This window comes from Pinus tabuliformis, chromosome 1_1, assembly GCF_031772625.1.
Source record: "Pinus tabuliformis cultivar Carrire ecotype Pingquan chromosome 1_1, CPIR1, whole genome shotgun sequence".
In the NCBI taxonomy this organism is placed as follows: Eukaryota; Viridiplantae; Streptophyta; class Pinopsida; order Pinales; family Pinaceae; genus Pinus; species Pinus tabuliformis.
Genome location: NC_142297.1, coordinates 579,149,554 through 579,167,589, shown reverse-complemented (window position 1 = coordinate 579,167,589; position 18,036 = coordinate 579,149,554). Strand labels below are relative to the sequence as shown.

General features: G+C 39.0%; 1 protein-coding gene and 1 pseudogene across 1 annotated transcript in view; one reads left to right on the top strand and one right to left on the bottom strand.

Moving 5' to 3' along the window:
• Nucleotides 1-456: 456 nt before the first annotated feature.
• On the bottom strand, nucleotides 457-2,963 carry LOC149214571 (uncharacterized; annotated as a pseudogene).
• A 9,322-nt stretch (nucleotides 2,964-12,285) lies between these two features.
• LOC149214570 (uncharacterized) overlaps nucleotides 12,286-18,036 on the top strand; it is a 118,660-nt gene continuing 112,909 nt past the window's right edge. The window contains exon 1 of the mRNA XM_089392326.1: nucleotides 12,286-12,703. Coding sequence (XP_089248452.1) covers nucleotides 12,550-12,703 — 154 coding nt within the window. The 5' untranslated portion in view covers nucleotides 12,286-12,549. The remainder of the gene's footprint in view (nucleotides 12,704-18,036) is intronic.

Genomic DNA, 18,036 nt, shown 5'->3' with positions numbered 1-18,036 from the left:
GAAGCACTACACAAAAAGTCCCCAATAGAAGGATTTCAGGATGACATGACTTCTACAAAGCAACGGAAAGGAGGGACATCTACTTCCAAACAAGTTAAAATGAAATAAACATTCAGTAACCTACAAACAGTAAATAAAAACAAGAGAAGGAGTTACTGTGACAACCCCTACGATAGTTGGAAACCAAGTGGATAGCCTAGGTAGTAAAAGATATCAAAATTGAAACTATTCTTTGGAAATTCGATCTATTGTTGGGAAATAAAGGTATCTACATGCAAAGAATTCAAATGAGATGAGCCATCAATAACATGAAATCATTAAGGGATTTGAAAACCTTGCAGAAAGTGAAACACAAGGATTCTGGTAACATATTAAACATAACAAAATGTGCTTTGTGAGAACTACCCGAGAGAACAACTTACAATACAAGCTAGAGAGAAATAGCCGTTGAAGACTTCATAATTGCAAGTCACCTTGGTCCACAAAAAACATATTAGTTCCATTTCCAATCAATAGTGAATCAATTCCACTTGCAGAAAGATATAAGTTCAATTCTTGTTGAGGTGATCCCACCCCAGTTTGGGCAACCTGCCAAAGTAAATGGGAAGTTAATGGTGATCCAATTCTACTTCTAGAAACACCTACATTCAACTCTTGTTGAGGTGCCCCTTAACTAAGAAAGGCAAATGGAAAAGTCAATGGAAAGCGAATACCTCACCGAAGATTCTAAGACAAGTATACTGACCTAGACTATCTACATACAACCTACATATGATTCCGGAGTCTAGAATATGATAAGACAATTTTTCCTTCGAAAAGTAAAGGTTCCAAAATCAGATCCAGATGAAACAAAATTTAGTCCTACAAAGGGTGGGCTCACTTAAAGATTCTTATTATCCAATAGTCAATTATTTTTTACTATGAGAGCTAAATACAAAACAAAGCACACATCAACTACAATTAATCTACAAGCACATTTCAATATCAATCATTACTGATATGATGCAGTGAGCAATTGAAACATGATCAAACCCTAAAACCCCAAACCTAAAAACTTGGAAGGAAATTTCGAGATGCAACAACAGTCATGTTAACTTTGACCAAAGTCTTCAACAAGGAATACCAAACTCTTATATTTATTGTAACATTAATAGGCTTGCATTCCAGAAGGTGTCACAAAGACAACACATATAAGCAAAGGGACCCCCAAAGCACACATGCTCTTGAACCTTCAATCTTGCAAACAAACAACATGTTGACCTACAATCAAACATGTTTGGCTTTTCTTGCTTATGTTGCAAGGTGAAGGGTCAGAGAAGAGAAGATATTTTGATTTATAAAAACAATTCCAATAAACAATAAGATAAACATATCCAACTTCTATTTCACACACCTTGACATACCTCTACTTTGCATCCTAACGCAAAATTGTATTATGCATCTTTTTTCTGTGCAGTAATGAAATATAAGTATCTTAAGAAACAAGTACCTATACATGTAGATGTCCCAAACATGACCAAGGCAACACTTATAGAGAAAGCAAGCCTGAAGAAAATGAGCAGGCTCAAGCATTTGCGCACCATGTTCCTAAGGATTAACCGTTTGTGGGAATGATTTAGTCCTCATCAAGGCACAATATCCTCTAACTCCCATGGGGTTCTTCACATAACTTTTCCCACCCACGTGAACAAAAGGAAACTGGCCCCGCCCCATGAATGGTTGAGCTTGATATGATACGACCAATTCTAGGGCCATACCCTTCAAGAAGGCATCCACAGGGGGTGGTTAATTATTGCCCTCATTAGTATTCATCCCATAGGGGTTGTTTTTGTTTTTTAAAATGGGTATGTTGTTTCCACGTTCATTGGATGGGGGATTGGGTACCCTAGATTGTGGGGCAATTGGGTTGGGTGCCCTCTGTTTTTCTTCATGGAAGGACTCACTTAGAGGTCTATTTTCAATGCTTGAACATTCACTTAACTGTGACATGCTAATTTTGCGCCTCATAACAGGTTGATGACGCTTCCCCAACGTACTTCTTTCTCCAAATACTCACAATACATAGAGTCAGGACCTCTAAAATCTATAAATGCATCATCAAAATCCATGAAATATCAACCAAATCCTGTCTGTTCTTCACATATTATAAACATGGGTTGTTACAAGAAGTTGATTTGCTCCATCAAGAAGAAGAACTACAACACATGAAAATTGTGGTTCAGGGATAAATCCAAGTTTGTGAGCTCCACAAGGTTGGCTAAAGTCTCTGGCATTTCTCCAACGAGATTGCAGCCCGCCAACCATAGACGTTGCAACTTCTTCAGATTTCCTAGCTCATAAGGTATGGTTTTGGTCTTGGTCGGGCTCGACGACGGGGCAACGTTCTCCATCAATTCTATTGATGTTGGGTAGATCATGTATAGGAGGAATGTGGGTGGGAAAAGTATCAACACAAGCAGAGACTCAAACATGAGTTGGACCTGCTTTAACGACACAAGCCACATGGTAAAAAAATGATTGGACAGAGGATGACAAAAATCAAAGGATCTGATTAGCTAGATTTGCGCAGCCCAACCCCGCAGAGGGAACACCTTCAATGTAATTATTGATAATTAAATTAAAATTTTAGAAGCCTTATTCCAAAATAGACATTTTTTATTTTTTATTTTTTATATGAATTAGTGCAACCATATAAATTAAATAACTAATAAACTTCGATATGTATCAACCAATAATAAACATCAAAACACTTACTTCATAATATATCTGATATTGCTAAAATTAAAAAAAAATCATAAAAACTAACTAAATTATAACTTTATTTTAAATTATTATTATTAATTATAAAAAGAATTATGCCCTCGAGCAACTCAATGGGCGATGGTCGTGTTAATAAAGTATTACGTGCGAGGAGGTCCAACGCGCTTATAGTTTATAATGGTAGCAGTTGGAATCGACTCCATGTCATATGAGTACGAGATAGTTGCCAAAGTCCTCTAGATATTAATTTTTATATATATATATATATATATATATATATATATATATATATATATATATACATGGAAAATGGTTTTTATCCATGAAGATTTATTCTCACTTTACCATGGATATTTTTAATCTATAAATAGGCTCTCTTATAATATCAATAGTTCACTTCCAAAAATCATATATCAGTTAAAAAAAACCAGAACTCACTAGACATAATTACTTTGGAAATAAATCTCAATTTTTAATTTGTATATACTATTAGGAATATTATAAAATATTATGGAAGTTAAATCTCTATTATCCATCTAATATAAACAATATAAACCATGATATTTGTTAAAAAAAATCTTAACTTGAATGATTTAGTGTTAAAATATTCACAAATATATTGTAACCTACACATTAATACAACTTGAGTGGGCCTAATGGTTAAGAACATGTGTTTCCTCCTAAGAAGTCACAAGTTCAAAACCGAAGGGGGGTAGACTATGTATGCCTTTGTAGACTTAGCGGTTAAATCGCTGCACAGAGGTGGGTCCCTTGTCCCACAAACAAGGGGGTCTCATGCACCAATTTGGTGTCTCGCTTGACTGTTACCTTAAAATTGGATAATAATTATTAAATAATTGTATTACTCAAGTTCCTTGAAATCTTGTCAGAGCCCCCAGCTTCGCCTAAACCCGCAGTAATAATGGCTGAGGGTCAAGAGGTACAAATTGAAACTCAGTCCATGAAAAAACCATGGAGTCGAATTTCTCATTATGGACAACCCAAGTAAAACAAATGCTGCAGAAAATGGAATTTTTGGAAACTGAAAACAACAAGCTCCATTCAGAAATACACACCCTCTCTACCAGAGTTTCAGAGGTGGAAAGGGATAATTTATCCCTTAAGAAGATATTACATGTAAGCAAAGACCAAGAAAATCTCCATCCTCCAAATGATACGTTGCATGCAGAAATTCTCGACCTTAAAAGCAGGTAGGAAGAAATCTGATCCCAACAAGCCACCTTTAAACAAGAAACTGAGACACACATCAATTCTTGGGCATAGGTGGTTCGGGTAAAGGATCCAACTCCTACCCCTCTTGGTGCAGTTAAGGAGGTGGTGCAAGCAAAACTTATGGAAGAATGCACTAGACGAGGAAGAGAATTGAATCTCAAGGTGAGAGGTCTCCCCTTACCTCACTCCTCTCCTGATCCTATGGAAGTGGGGGCTAGGTCCCTTCAGGATACCCTTAGCCTCCCTGATATAGCTCTGGAAATAGCTTGGTTGGGCTATGACTCCACTCTCTTCCTCAGGTTTTAGACTGCATCCGATCGACTTCGTGTCCTCAAGGCCAAGCGGAAGTTGTTTTCTCTCCCCAGCATGATTTTCTTGGATGAGGACCTCACTCAAGCACAAGTTGTGGAACTTAAACAGTCCAGAAAATAGGTTATGGCAGCATGACAGATAGGGAAATGGGCAGTTATCAAGAATATTCGGGCAGCCATTCGGGACTCCTTCCCACCTGGGTGGGAACCCTGAACTGGAGGTTCCAAATGATTGGCCCGCTTGGGGAGATGATAGGGTACAAGCATCTCTATCTGATGTTGGAATGGAAATGGATCTTTCTACTCATCGCCGAGACTTTTGTATGATACTCTCGAATCAATGGACATCCTCTTCATGACCGAGACTCATGAAAGCCCTGTTCAACCTCTCCCAGATATCGCAGGTTACCATTGGTTCTCAGTTTGCAGGTAGGGGACGAGGAGCTCGGGAGGGGTCATAGGATCAGGTGGAGTTGCTTGTTTGGCTAGTGACTCACTCCAGAACATGGTATCTTTAGTAGCCAATGATGAGTATGCTAGGTTTATGTGGATTCAGATTAGCATCATAGTCTTTCCTTTGAGAGACATCTACATTGCAGTCTGTTACTTCCCCCAGCCTCTTCACCATTTTCCATCCATAATGGATCAAATGGGGACCCCTTTATAGACTTGTACACCGACATCACCCAATACTTTATTGTTGGGGAAGTCATCCTCCTAGGTGACTTCAATGCTCGTACTAGAGATCTCTAGATCCCTCTTCATGATCGATCAGAGGATGTGTTTTGTACCCAGGGGATAGATCTAGATTTAGTTGGCCTTCACCGGATGTCAGATGATGCTTTGGGGCCCACTATAGTTTATGGTAAGCATTTATTGCAGTTGTGGGAATCATAAGAGTTGTTAGTTTTAAATGGTCTCCCCTGTTTCCCAGACTCCCGCTTTTTCACGTGTCGACCATATGGCGGGGGTGTGAGTGTAGTTGATTATGTTCTCACTAGCCAGAAATTGCTCCCTTTTATTCGTCATCTATCGATCTCCCATATTCCCCTTGCTGATCATGCATGTATTTCCTTCTCTCTCCGGTATGACCCTCCCCTTCCATCCCATCCTTCCCCTCGAGGCCCACATCGAACCACCTTTCGATTAGACGAAGGTGACCCTGATATCTTCTCCTCTACCCTACACAAGATGCTCCCATCAGAGACCCAATTATCCTTGCTTGATTCTACTTCCACTAAGTACACCCATCTTTCATCTGCCATTTGGGAAGCAACACTGAAATTCTTCCCTCACTCCACTCGTTCCACCTCCATCTCCCGAAAAGTTGGATCTTGTCCCATGAACAAATAGTATGAAGACAAATGCAAGAATCTACATCGAGAACTTCGATTTGACTTCACCCACTCTCAACCCTTTCACCCTGACCTCAAAGCTTCTTACCATCGTCTCCTTCGTCGCAAGAAATGACTCTTTGTCTCTCATAGAAGACAAAAACTTTATGCTCTCCTTGCCCACTCCCCTAAACAATTTTGGCATACCATCCTTCCCCAACGCTCCCCTCTTCCATTTGACCTCGACCCTACATCCATGTTCTCTCACACTTCCAACCTTTATGATATTTCGAGGCAGGGCCAAATTCATGTTACTCCCCACCCCCTTCCCATTACCTATTCTAAGACAAAAATATTAGAGAGGCCATTTGGGTGATGCACAACAACAAGGCAGCCGATGAGGAAGGCTACCAAGCAAAGTTCTTTAAACATGGTTTTTGTGCTTTGGTTAGCTACTTGGTTGATCTCTTCAACCATGTAGTCCATGAAGGTTTTCCAGCGGCATGGTCACACCACATCATCCATTCAATCCACAAATTAGGTTCCAACTCAAATTCCAATAACTACAAATCGATCATGGTAAGCCACACGTTCTCGAATATGTATACTCTTGTTCTACATAGGAAGCTCTTCAATGACCTTGATCAGAGACAACTCAGATCTAGGGGATAGGTAGGTTTTCGACCAACTCATAAGACCATTGACCACATCTTCATCCTCTGCACCGTGATTGAGGAGGCACAACATCTCTCTTCGAAAGTCTATTATTGTTTCATAGATTTTCGGAAAGCTTTTGACTCTATTCCAAGGGAAGCCTTACTCCAAAGACCCAGAGATATTGACATCTCGACGACCCTATTGACAACTATTACGCACCTATATGAGTCCATCCTTGGTCATCTTCGCATGGTTCACAGGATGTCCGATTTCATCCGAAGCACTATTGGGGTTAAACAAGGTTGTCCATTGTCCCCTACCTTGTTTGGGATATATATTGATGAGTTGGAGGCTTTTCTACACAAGCATATCTAAGACACTGATGGCTGCCTTCTTCACCAGATCCTGATATCTATTTTACTCTTTGCTAACGACGTGGTCCTCCTCTCCTCATCTCCAGAAGGATTATAGAGGCAGCTCGATGCCTTAGCTCTGTTTTGCGATCTTCGACAATTGACGGTCAACCTGGGTAAAACCAAGGTTATGATCTTCAATGGGGTGAAGAAAACTTTGGACATTCACTTCCTATTTAAAGGGGAGGAGGCCGAGATCACTGATACAAAAACGTACTTGGGAGTGCAATTCTCAGGTCCCTGCTTCAGTTTGCGACCAATGCTTTAGCCTCTGATCAGGTGCTCATGTCCTAAGTGTCGTAAAATGCTCAAAATTTAAAATGCTCATAACTGGTTCAAAGTTGAACGACTGGAAAGTGCTCATCTTCCTGATTCCGGTGCCGCAAACGGTTCGAAAAACGGTCACCGTATGAGGAAGTTATGGCAAAAAGAAGAATTTGTCAATAACATTGAAAATTTGAATTTTTCAAAAAAATTAAAAAAAGAATATTCCATAGAATATTCCTTGGAATATTCTAGGGAATATTCCTTTTCGACAACCAATCACAGACTGCCACGTGGCAGGCCCGGAGGCCGCCACGTGGCCTGGGTGACGTCATCATACCCTATGGATGCGCATATATAAAATGTTTTGGCATTGGCAAGTTTTGAACACACAACCTCCTACCAAGCATACAAACACCTTACCAACGCGCCATGGGGATTTCATTTGCATGGAGAGCGGAATAATGTTATTTAAAGGTTCAAATTGGTTTTGGCGGGGCCCCAAGGGGGCCAGACCCCATACCATATGACCATGTGCAGAGAACCGAACCGCTGGCGCGAAATCCCATGCTAACCGCCAACCTGATTTCTCGGTCACATGCAATTTTAACAACCAGTTAATGCCCAGTTCGTTTGGCGGAGATTCTGGCAGGGGCGCCAAAATTGGCGGGCCCGCCATATTTGGTGGGCCTATCTGGACTTAACTAAAGTTAGCTGGAGTTTTTGTAGGGGCAGCTGGCAGTTGGGAGTAAATGGCCATAACTTTAGCTAGGAAAGGCGGTTTTGGACGATTTTTTTTTTTTTTTGATTTTGGGTATTTTCGACCTTCTGAAGCCATTGGTGCAGGTCTTACATCCATCTGAGGTCATTTGCAGAGGTTTTGGAGCCGTGAAAGTTCTAGGAGCCACCAGGGCCCGGTATTGTGAAGACTGTATAAGGTTGCAGGTATCCATTGGAGGTGAACCAGTAGTCAATCCTGAAGGATTCAAGTGTTATGAATCCATTTTTACCATCTATTCCACCTGTAGATGCTTCTATTCAGCTGTATATTCAATTTGAGCATTTAATTAAAACAAGGACAAGCCCATTTGGGAGCTTTGGACCCAGCAAACGTAGCCCAGGAGGGGTGAATTGCTTTATCAACTTCTTTTGCATCTGTGGTTGATTTATTTTGCAGAACAAATTCGTTTTAGTGTGTTAAACAGTAAAAGGAAATAAATCTGCTATGCTTAAATGGGTCATGAACAACTGAAATTTTCATTTGTTTTCTTTCTGCAAGACATGGACATCTTTTAAATATGTATATATCTAAATTGAATACCTTGCAAACCATTTACAAGTAGTTTCAAATTTAGATCAGCCTCGGATTAACAAAGGATATGGATCCTTAGCCCTTCTCGAGAGACAATGCTTTTTGACATCACTTCTAGGACATCTCGTCCAAGATGAGCCTCTTGGACACCTTGATTCGTCCCACTATTCTTTATGGATAAGAGATTTGGGGACCGTCTTTACTTGAGTTAGATTGGGCTTTAGTTGTGAGAGTCCAGATTCTTCTTTTATGTCGCATCATTAGATGCAAACAGACAATACCTAAGCACATCATCCTTGCAGAGTTTGGAGCTCAGCCCTTTCGGCTTGAGACAATCTTCAGTTTGGTCTCATTCTTGCATTGTGTCTGGGGATTTGCAGACTTGATAAAGAGTAGGGACCGTTACCCTTACTTGGAATATTGCTCTTTTGAGACTATTTCCCATTCTACTCCCTCAGGCCGGGCTAGATGTTGGTTTACAAGAGTTCCAGATCTCTTAGAGTTAGTGGGCATTCAGTTGGATCGTCTCCCTCCTTTTCGATATTCCTTGGATGCTCCTGATCACCTTCTACCTACTAGACAGGATTTGAACAAGATCATCAAGAAGGACATCTATAGGCAGTTCGTCTAGGTCACCTGGGTCAATCCTCTGGGAGGGTTACGCCTAAAGATGACCTTCTACATTGAGCACTTCTTGGAGTTGAGAGACAGACTCATTATTCGACCCTAATACACGTTTCACCACTGGATGCATGCTCTTCGCATTCCTCTAGGCCAGTTCAGAGCAGGTTCTCATAGACTTTGAGTAGAGATGGACCACCAGATTGATAGACCAGACAGAATTTGCTAGGTTTGTCATTTACAGGAAGTAGAGACCGAGGTGCACTTCATTTTTGGATGCCCTATCTACTGCGAGATGAGAGGAAGGTTTCGTTGCTTATTTAGAGACACTCAGATCCTCACAAACTTTTTAAGTATCCTGATCAGAGATTTTTGGCCCTATAAATGAAGGAGGCTTTGAGGTTCTAAGCGCATATTCTTCAACCTCCCATCAGACCAGACCCCACACAAAGGATCATGACATTTTTCAGGACACTACCTTTAGACAATGACACAAAGAGACCGATTGATACTGTTTCATATCTAGACTCTAGATTAGGGAGGATCCATGGGACCTCACCAGGCCACACGAGATCTCAACAACAAATCCGTCTCAGATCTGTCCTTGCGAGACATACTAGGTTCTCCAGACCTCAACAGTGTGCGAACTTCCCCAGACAACGATTTAGTGGACAATCCTCACCTCTCATTGGCCCTTCATCAAGCCAACAAACTTTGTGGAGTTTTTTTTCAGTGTTCTTCAGTCAACCTCGACTGTTAGGAGATATGGGTCTGATCCTTAGACCCATTAGCCCCTGGATCTTCTTCATCAAGGCATTCCATACATTATATCTTTTATGTTCCTGTATTGTACCTTTTATATTCATGCATTGTATTTTTTATAGGAGACCATTTGTTTCTCCCACATTGTATAAACATCGTTGTACTCAACAATCCCTTTGACCTACTTCATGGTCATTAATTAGACATAAATATAATTATTTTATTTATAGATAAGAGTTTTCGGTGAAAATCACATCGTAATACATTTGTCAACGCGTTTTGAACCAACAAGTGTAGTTCATCGTCAAGACGAGTTGAAGAACCAGATCATGGTTACAGGTTAAATAGAGAGAGCAGATCAATTAACGACTATATTTGACCAGGAAACGACTATATTGGACCGGGTAACTAGACTGGACCAAGAGAAAGGGACAGGGAGATTTAATTAGTTAATTAATTTATTTTTGTTATATTTATTTCCATTATTTGATTAGTGTGACCTATAAATCCATAATTAATTAATAGACCATTTTTTTTCCCATTATTTGATTAAATGTGACCTATAAATCAATAATAATTAATAGACTTTTTATTATGATTTAAAATTATATAGAGTATATAAAAACCTATATCTTTACTATTAAATAAAATAATAAGAAAAAGTTAATAAATGTTTATTAAGTGGATAACCCTAACCCATTTCGCAAATAAATTCAAGTCAATTAGTATGTTAAATCCTTTATTAATCTAATTTATTTAATAAATTCAAGTCAATTAGTATGTTAAATGGTTCATGAGGCACAATACTTGCTAAGGTTTTGCAAATGGGGTAGCAAGCTAAGTGGGCTTGATTGTGGGGAAAACTCCATAGTTAAGCGCGCTTGAGCAAGAGGCGATCTGGGATGGGTGACCTCCCGGGAAGTCCTGGTTACCGGGTGCAAGCCTCGTAAGTGATGATTGACGCTATGTGATTCATTTCACTAGTTTCAATCCCATTTATTCACCCCTGTGAGTATCACTCGATGCAATGAGTGCTAAATGAACTATTCAAAAATCATGAGAAATTAGTCAGTTACGACTACCTCTCATGGAAATGGTCATACGTGAATGACTTACTTAACATAGTTGAATCGCAAAATGATATCTAATATAATGCACTGCGTAAAACCCCCATACTTAAATCAAAAAGAGTGAAGGGATCTCTACTTGAATGGTTCATGAAGCACAATACTTGCTAAGGTTTTGCAAATAGGGTAGCAAGCTAAGTGGGCTTGATTGTGGGGAAAACTCCACATTTAAGCGCGCTTGAGCCAGAGGCGATCTGGGATGGGTGACCTCCCGGGAAGTCTTGGTTACTAGGTGCAAACCCCGGAAGTGATGATTGACGCTATGTGATTCATTTCACTAGTTTCAATCCCATTTCTTCACCCCTGTGAGCATCACCTGATGCAATGAGTGCTAAGTGAACTATTCAAAAATCATGAGAAATTAGTTAGTTACGACTACCTCTCATGGAAATGGTCATACGTGAATGACTTACTTAACGCAGTTGAATCCCAAAATGATATCTAATATAATGCACTGCGTAAAACCCCCATACTTAAATTTAAAAAGAGTGAAGGGATCTCTACTTGAATGGTTCATGAGGCACAATACTTGCTAAGGTTTTGCAAATGGGATAGCAAGCTAAGTGAACTAGATTGTGGGGAAAACTCCACAGTTAAGCGCACTTGAGCCAGAGGCGATCTAGGATGGGTGACCTCCCGGGAAGTCCTGGTTACCGTGTGCAAGCCTCGGAAGTGATGATTGACGCTATGTGATTCATTTCACTAATTTTAATCCCATTTCTTCACCCCTGTGAGCATCACCCGATGCAATGAGTGCTAAGTGAACTATTCAAAAATCATGAGAAATTAGTCAGTTACGGCTACCTCTCATGGAAATGGTCATACGTGAATGACTTACTTAACGCAGTTGAATCCCAAAATGATATCTAATATAATGCGTAAAACCCCATAATCTAATTTATTTAATATTTTAAAGATATATCGTAATAATTAGTTTTTATTAACTCCATTCAATATAATAGAAACTTATATTATAAGTATTATATGAAATATATCGTGATAATTAGTTTTTATTAATTCCATTTAATATGATAGAAACTTATATTATAAGTATTATATGAAGGGATTTGAACTAGTGATCTATAGCAAGAATGTCTTAACAATACACCCATTTACTGTCAATCCAAAGCCCCGTGGGCGAAAATTAAATTCAAGTTATAGAAGAATAAGGAGAAAATATAGTATTACATCTTAATTTGTTAATTCCATTATTAATTTTACTCATTTATATATAAAACAGGACAATTAGTTCTTATCTTTCTACTACCTTCATCTTTGCAAGTATAACTTTTTTTATTTATCTATATGGCGTAAAAAAAATCCATTAATTAATTATGAATTTATAAATCACATTTAATCCAATAATGGAAATAAATATAATTATCTTTAAATTTTCTTATTAAATTTATATAATAACCTTGCGGAGAGTTTTTCCCTCCTCCGCTAATTACTCGAGTTCTTAGAAGGTTTCATATTCAATTTCAAATACTCAAATTCACAGAAGGTTTCATATTCAATTTCCTTTGAAATAATATAACTAACCTTGCTGGGAGTTTTCTCCTCTTTAGCAACAAGTGTTAGCTAATAGCAAAACGTTCTCAATTTTTAGGCGAGCGGTTTAGGAGCACCTGTCGTATAACTCCCAGCGGAGGACAACAAATCAAATACAAATACAGATCTAGAGCCAGAAAATGGTGGTGGGGTTTGAACAGAACGTTTAGCAGGATCCTGTTATTCCGATAACAGAATAAGAAAATGACCAGCAGGATAACACCGGGCGTAGGAGCCAATCTTCTGGGGCAGCACACGGCTGAAAGGAATCAGGATGCTACAGCCTACGTTGGAAATTTGGATGCCCAAGTTTCAGAAGAACTACTATGGGAGTTGTTCGTCCAAGCAGGGCCTGTAGGTAAGTACGCACACTCTTCATTGTCTCATTTGCATTAAATAACAAACCGCGGAAATTAATAAAAGTTTAGTTGGTATACTTGCTACCCACCCTTTTTAAATACTGGATTCCTCCCAGTTTGCTATAAACAAAGGGCCTCTCGTTGTATTTAGACACAGCAGATCTAATAGATGCACTGGTTCTAGTATTCTTTCAATTGGCTTTTCGATCTCTGTTAATTTTATGAGTTCTGTTGTGTGTAAGGAGTTTAAGAATGTAATGATACTTTTTGTTGCTGCATGTCTTCACATGATGAAGTATACGCCGATATGTTAGTGGCAACATTTCGAAAGGTGGCCAATGCCCAACATTTCTTCCTAGGAAGCTTCTGGAGTTTCCTCAATGTAGCTAGTTGTATGACAAACTTCTTAAAATCTGGCAAGATAGTTAAACTTGGCCAGACTATCCAAGCAACTTGCTCAAATTCCATCGAACTCATCAATTTTGGTCAGATTCCTGGAGTCTTGGTGTGTCTGACTGGGCTTTACCGAGCTTGACCTAAACGAGTAGGCTTGACCCACTTCATAGCCAATCCAACTGTGGAGTACGCAACAGCATCAATGGGTCTTGTTTCAATGCTTCAGTCCGGGCACCTAAACCGAAGGATGTACATTCTTTGCGGTGCAGCCTCTCTGTCATGGTTTATGAAACACTTCAAAAGAAAATCTGGGAGTGTTATTGACAGAAGTATTGGGGACGTTAGGGGGGTAGTAGTTGTTAGAATTTGACCAATGTTGTAAACTTCAGAGAATTTAAAACAAGATATCAGAGAACCACTACTTGAAATATTGGGCAAGAATTTAGGTTTCTCCCTACTGTGAGTAAATTGTGAGAGATGTAGTGAAGCGAGCAAAACATTGTTTGAGACCATTGTTAGAACGTTCCATTTTTTGGCTTATACGAGGTAACATGCAGTGCCCATACACCATCTTCTACTGGTATTTATCATAAATCAGACATGACAAAGAGCCACAGATGACGTGCCCTAGAGCGTCTCACGTTTGAATAGGTGGAGTCATATGCAGCAAAAGATTTGCTTGACTAGGACCATTGACAGTATTGAATTTTTTAAATTTACTTTATATTTTATAGAAACTGAGATACTTTGGAAAGCATTTACACTAACCCTACTGAAAAGCTAATCCGACTGCTTAAATGCTATGTCCTGAGTTGGAGCCAGAAACAGTAGTGAATATATATTATTTAGTTCATATTTTATAGAAATCGCGGAATACTGGTGAGCATTCATGGTAACACCCACACCCCCCCCAAAGGTCTTCAATTCCTTAAAGTATGGCCCCGAGAAAAAACGTGTTCAAATGTGTTGTTCTCCCAAATATGCCATTTATTGATGCTATGGTTTTGAGTAGAAGCAACGAAAAAGATTACAATGCAATTATTATATTGGAAATATGGTCCCAGCCAATTGGAAGTTAACATCTGGTAAATATTCTTCGTTGGATAGAATCTTTTACAATGCAATAAAGCTGGTGATGACATTATCTAATGGTGAAGCATTTTTGGCATACTGATGCTAATGAAATTTTGGCTTTGTGATTGTGGTTGCCATCCATGTAATGGCAGACATATCACCGGTGAATTCTGTCATTTATAATGTTTGGCAATTTGGGGCTTATTAATATTTGCAAAATCTCTTTAATGGAAGAAAATTGCTTATTGGGTTGTAAGTTGGGTATGAATGCAGCAGTAAGCCTAATAATGGCAAGGCAGTATTGGCTTAATGATTGTGCCCTGTTTTTCTGGGAGCCAAAGACAATATTGAATATTATTATTTAGTTTATATTTTATAGAAATCTAGGTACACTGGCAAGTATTATTCATAATCCCACTGAAAAAGACTTCAATTGCTTGAACTTCATATGTAATTTTGTGTCCTAGGATATTATTATTTAGTTTATATTTTATAGAAATCTAGGTACACTGGCAAGTATTATTCATAATCCCACTCAAAAAGACTTCAATTGCTTGAACTTCAAATGTAATATACTAGGGCAATTTTCCTTTTTTTTTGTGTCCTAGGGTTTCAATTCGATTTAGGGCATCACCAAATATAAATAATGTGCAATGGCAGTGGCATCTTCACAAACATAAGATGGCTAGCTAACAAATTTCAACTCACAATAACATATGCTATTCACGACTGTGATAAGTATAACTAATTCTCCAAAGTCCACTTCAATTCATTCAATAGTATGATGGTCCCATAGATACGCGCGCGATCTAATTTACCTGCAACAACGGCAATCCAAAGTTTGATAATGCAGAAAGCCCTAATTGGTGTTCAACCTGTTTCCAAAATGTAAATCCTACGTGAATTCCGTCGGAACCTTTTGCTAAACTTCCATGAAAACTCGACTAATCTTAGCATGCGTTGGGTGTTGAAATTTATGTCCTTTCGTCTTGTCGCGGGAACTAACCCCAGGAGCTTCGGGTAAGTTAGAATTGATTGCGGATAGTATTTCGTAGCTTGAGTAGGATGATTGCAACGAAAATTCGTGAGTTTGCTTCGATCTGTCACGATCACGATCTCAGAAGCCTTGCTTAGTAGTAGAAGGTTCCGATCATCATGAAGCCACTTTAAGATTCTCAGCCTGTTACCAAATTGCTTCCAAAATTTTGGAACATCCCAAGATTGCATCAGAACCCTTAGTTTATAATAGAATTAACTGTAATCCTTTGTAGAATTCCTCAAACTGGCTAGAGTGATCTTCACTTGGCTTGCATAGGAAGACGTCTGCTTCACAGAATACTATATCTCTACTTCGGGTGGCCTTTCCTGGCCTCAAACTTTAGTTTTCTTGTTGCTTCTGTCGAGAAATTTTAATAGAATGCTTTAGATCCCCTTCCCGTTGGTCTTCAAAACTTTAGATGCTAATCGACAATCTCAGACATAAGTGATCTTTGCTGTGCCAGAATAGAGACAAATGGAAAGCGAAGATAAAACTTCTGTTTATCAACTAGGGTGGAATCTTTTACCACTGAAATTGATTGGAGAGAAAAGGGGTCTTAAAACGCTCAGAGCTAATGCTAAAAAAACAAATGAGTTAATCCACACTTGATGATGCAAAATGATTTCAATCCTCTTATATTTATAGATTTCCTAGAGGGGTCTCTTTTGCTTAATTGATTGAGTAAATATTATTCCAAACCCCAATTTTGGGTTTCTTTGCCTAGTTGCCCCAAAACACACCCATAATTGGATATTTTGGGGTTTTCCCCTTTATTGAGGACTATAGCCTACGAGGATTGTTAGGCTATTACGTCCTTCGTTCATCGTCAATTTAGAGAGGACATTACAGTCCTCGTTGCCTGAAATTGCTTGCCCTCCAGTGGATTCTTCCATTTGATAAGGTATCTCGGAATTACTCTTTCTCTTAGCTTCTTTTCTTCATGGCCATGATTGTCTTCGGAATTGGTTCTAGTCGTCCTTCTTCGTCTAATGGTGGCAATTCAATAGAGGTGGTGACTTGTTGTCCCACAACCTTCTTGAGGCACGACACGTGGAACCTGTCCCTTGGTAGATCTAACTCATATGTTACTTCGACAATCTTCCGGAGAACTTTGGAAGGCCCATAAAACCTAGGCTTCAACTTTTCTGTGCCACTTTACTTGCGTGTAGACTGTCTATAAGGTTGCAATCTCAAGAAAACGAGGCTCCTACCTCAAAGTTGCGTTTTGTTCGATGCTGGTTTGCGTACATCTTTTGCTGATTTTGAGCAACCTACATGTTTTCCTTGAGTGCCCTGAGAATGTCCCTACTGTCCTGTATCCATTTTTTGGCAATAGGTCCCTTGCTGTCTCTAAAAATCTTGTTGACAAAGGATGGTGCATCATAACCATATAGTGCTTTGAAAGGCATCATCCCAATGGATAAATGGTAGGTGGTATCATAACAATGCTCCACAAGGTACAACCATTTGCTCCATGCTTTTTGTTGACCTGTCACATAATTATACAAGTACCAGTGTAATGTACTAGGGCAATTTTCCCTTTTTTTGTGTCCTAGGGGTTCAATTTGATTTAGGGCATCAACGCATATAAATAGTGTGCAATGGCAGTGGCATCTTCATAAGCATAAGATGGCTAGCTAACAAATTTCAACTCACAATAGCATATGCTATGCACAACTTAAAGTCAATAATTCATCACACTAATAAATATAACTAATTCTACTGAAGCTCACTTCAGTTCATTCAATAGTATGATGGTCCCACAAATATATGCATGATCTAATTTACATGCAACAACGACAGTCAAAATTTGATAATGTAGAAAGCCCCAATTGGCGTTCGACTTGTTTCCCAAATGTAAATCTTAGGCAAATTCTGCTAGAACCCTTCTCTAAACTTCCATGTAAACATGACTAATCTTAGCTTGTGTCGGCTTTTGAAATTTCTGCCCTTCCGTCTTGCCGCAGGAACTAACCCCAAGAGCTTCAGGTCAGTTAGAATTGAATGTGGGTAGTATTTCGTAGCTCGAGTAGGATGATTACAAAGAAAATTCATGAGTTGCCTTCGATCTGTTATGGTCACAATCTTAGAACCCTTGCTTAGTCGCAGAAGGTTCGGATCACCATAGAGCCACTTTAAGATTCTCGACCTGTTACCAAATTGCTTCCAGAATTCTGGACCATCCCAGGATTGTGCCAAAACCCTTAGTTTATAATAGAATTAACTGTACTTCTTTGTTGGATCCCTCTAATTGGCTAGAGTGGGCTTTGCTAGGCTTGCACAAGAAGACATCTCTCTACTTCGGGTGGCCTTTCTTGGCCGCATTATTCAATTTTCTTGCTGCTTTTGCAGATTCCAGACTTTAACCGCCCAAGGGGCTTGACTGCCCATAAATTTTAATAGAATGCTTCAGATCTCCTCCTTGTTGGTCTTCAAAACTTGAGATGCTAATCGACAATCTCAGGCAAAAGTGGTATTTGCTGTGTTAGAATAGAGACAAATGAAAAACCAAGATAAAATTGATGTTTATCAACTAGGGAGGAATCTTTCACCACTGAAATTGATAGGAGATAAATGTTGAAGAATGTAACTTGCTTTGGTCTTCATAATTGTACTTCAAAAGAAAATTTTATTATTAAAGAAAATGACTTATTAAAGCTTGGGTTTCATGCTTGGGCCAATATTTTCTAGGTCAAATTCCCCATTGAGGACTTCTAGGTTTTGTCTTGAGTCATTAGAGTTTGTCATTATTATTAGAGCCTTCTTGGGTTTTTGTATCATGTAAAACGAATTATTTTTAAGTCAAAAAAGTAATTTGTCACC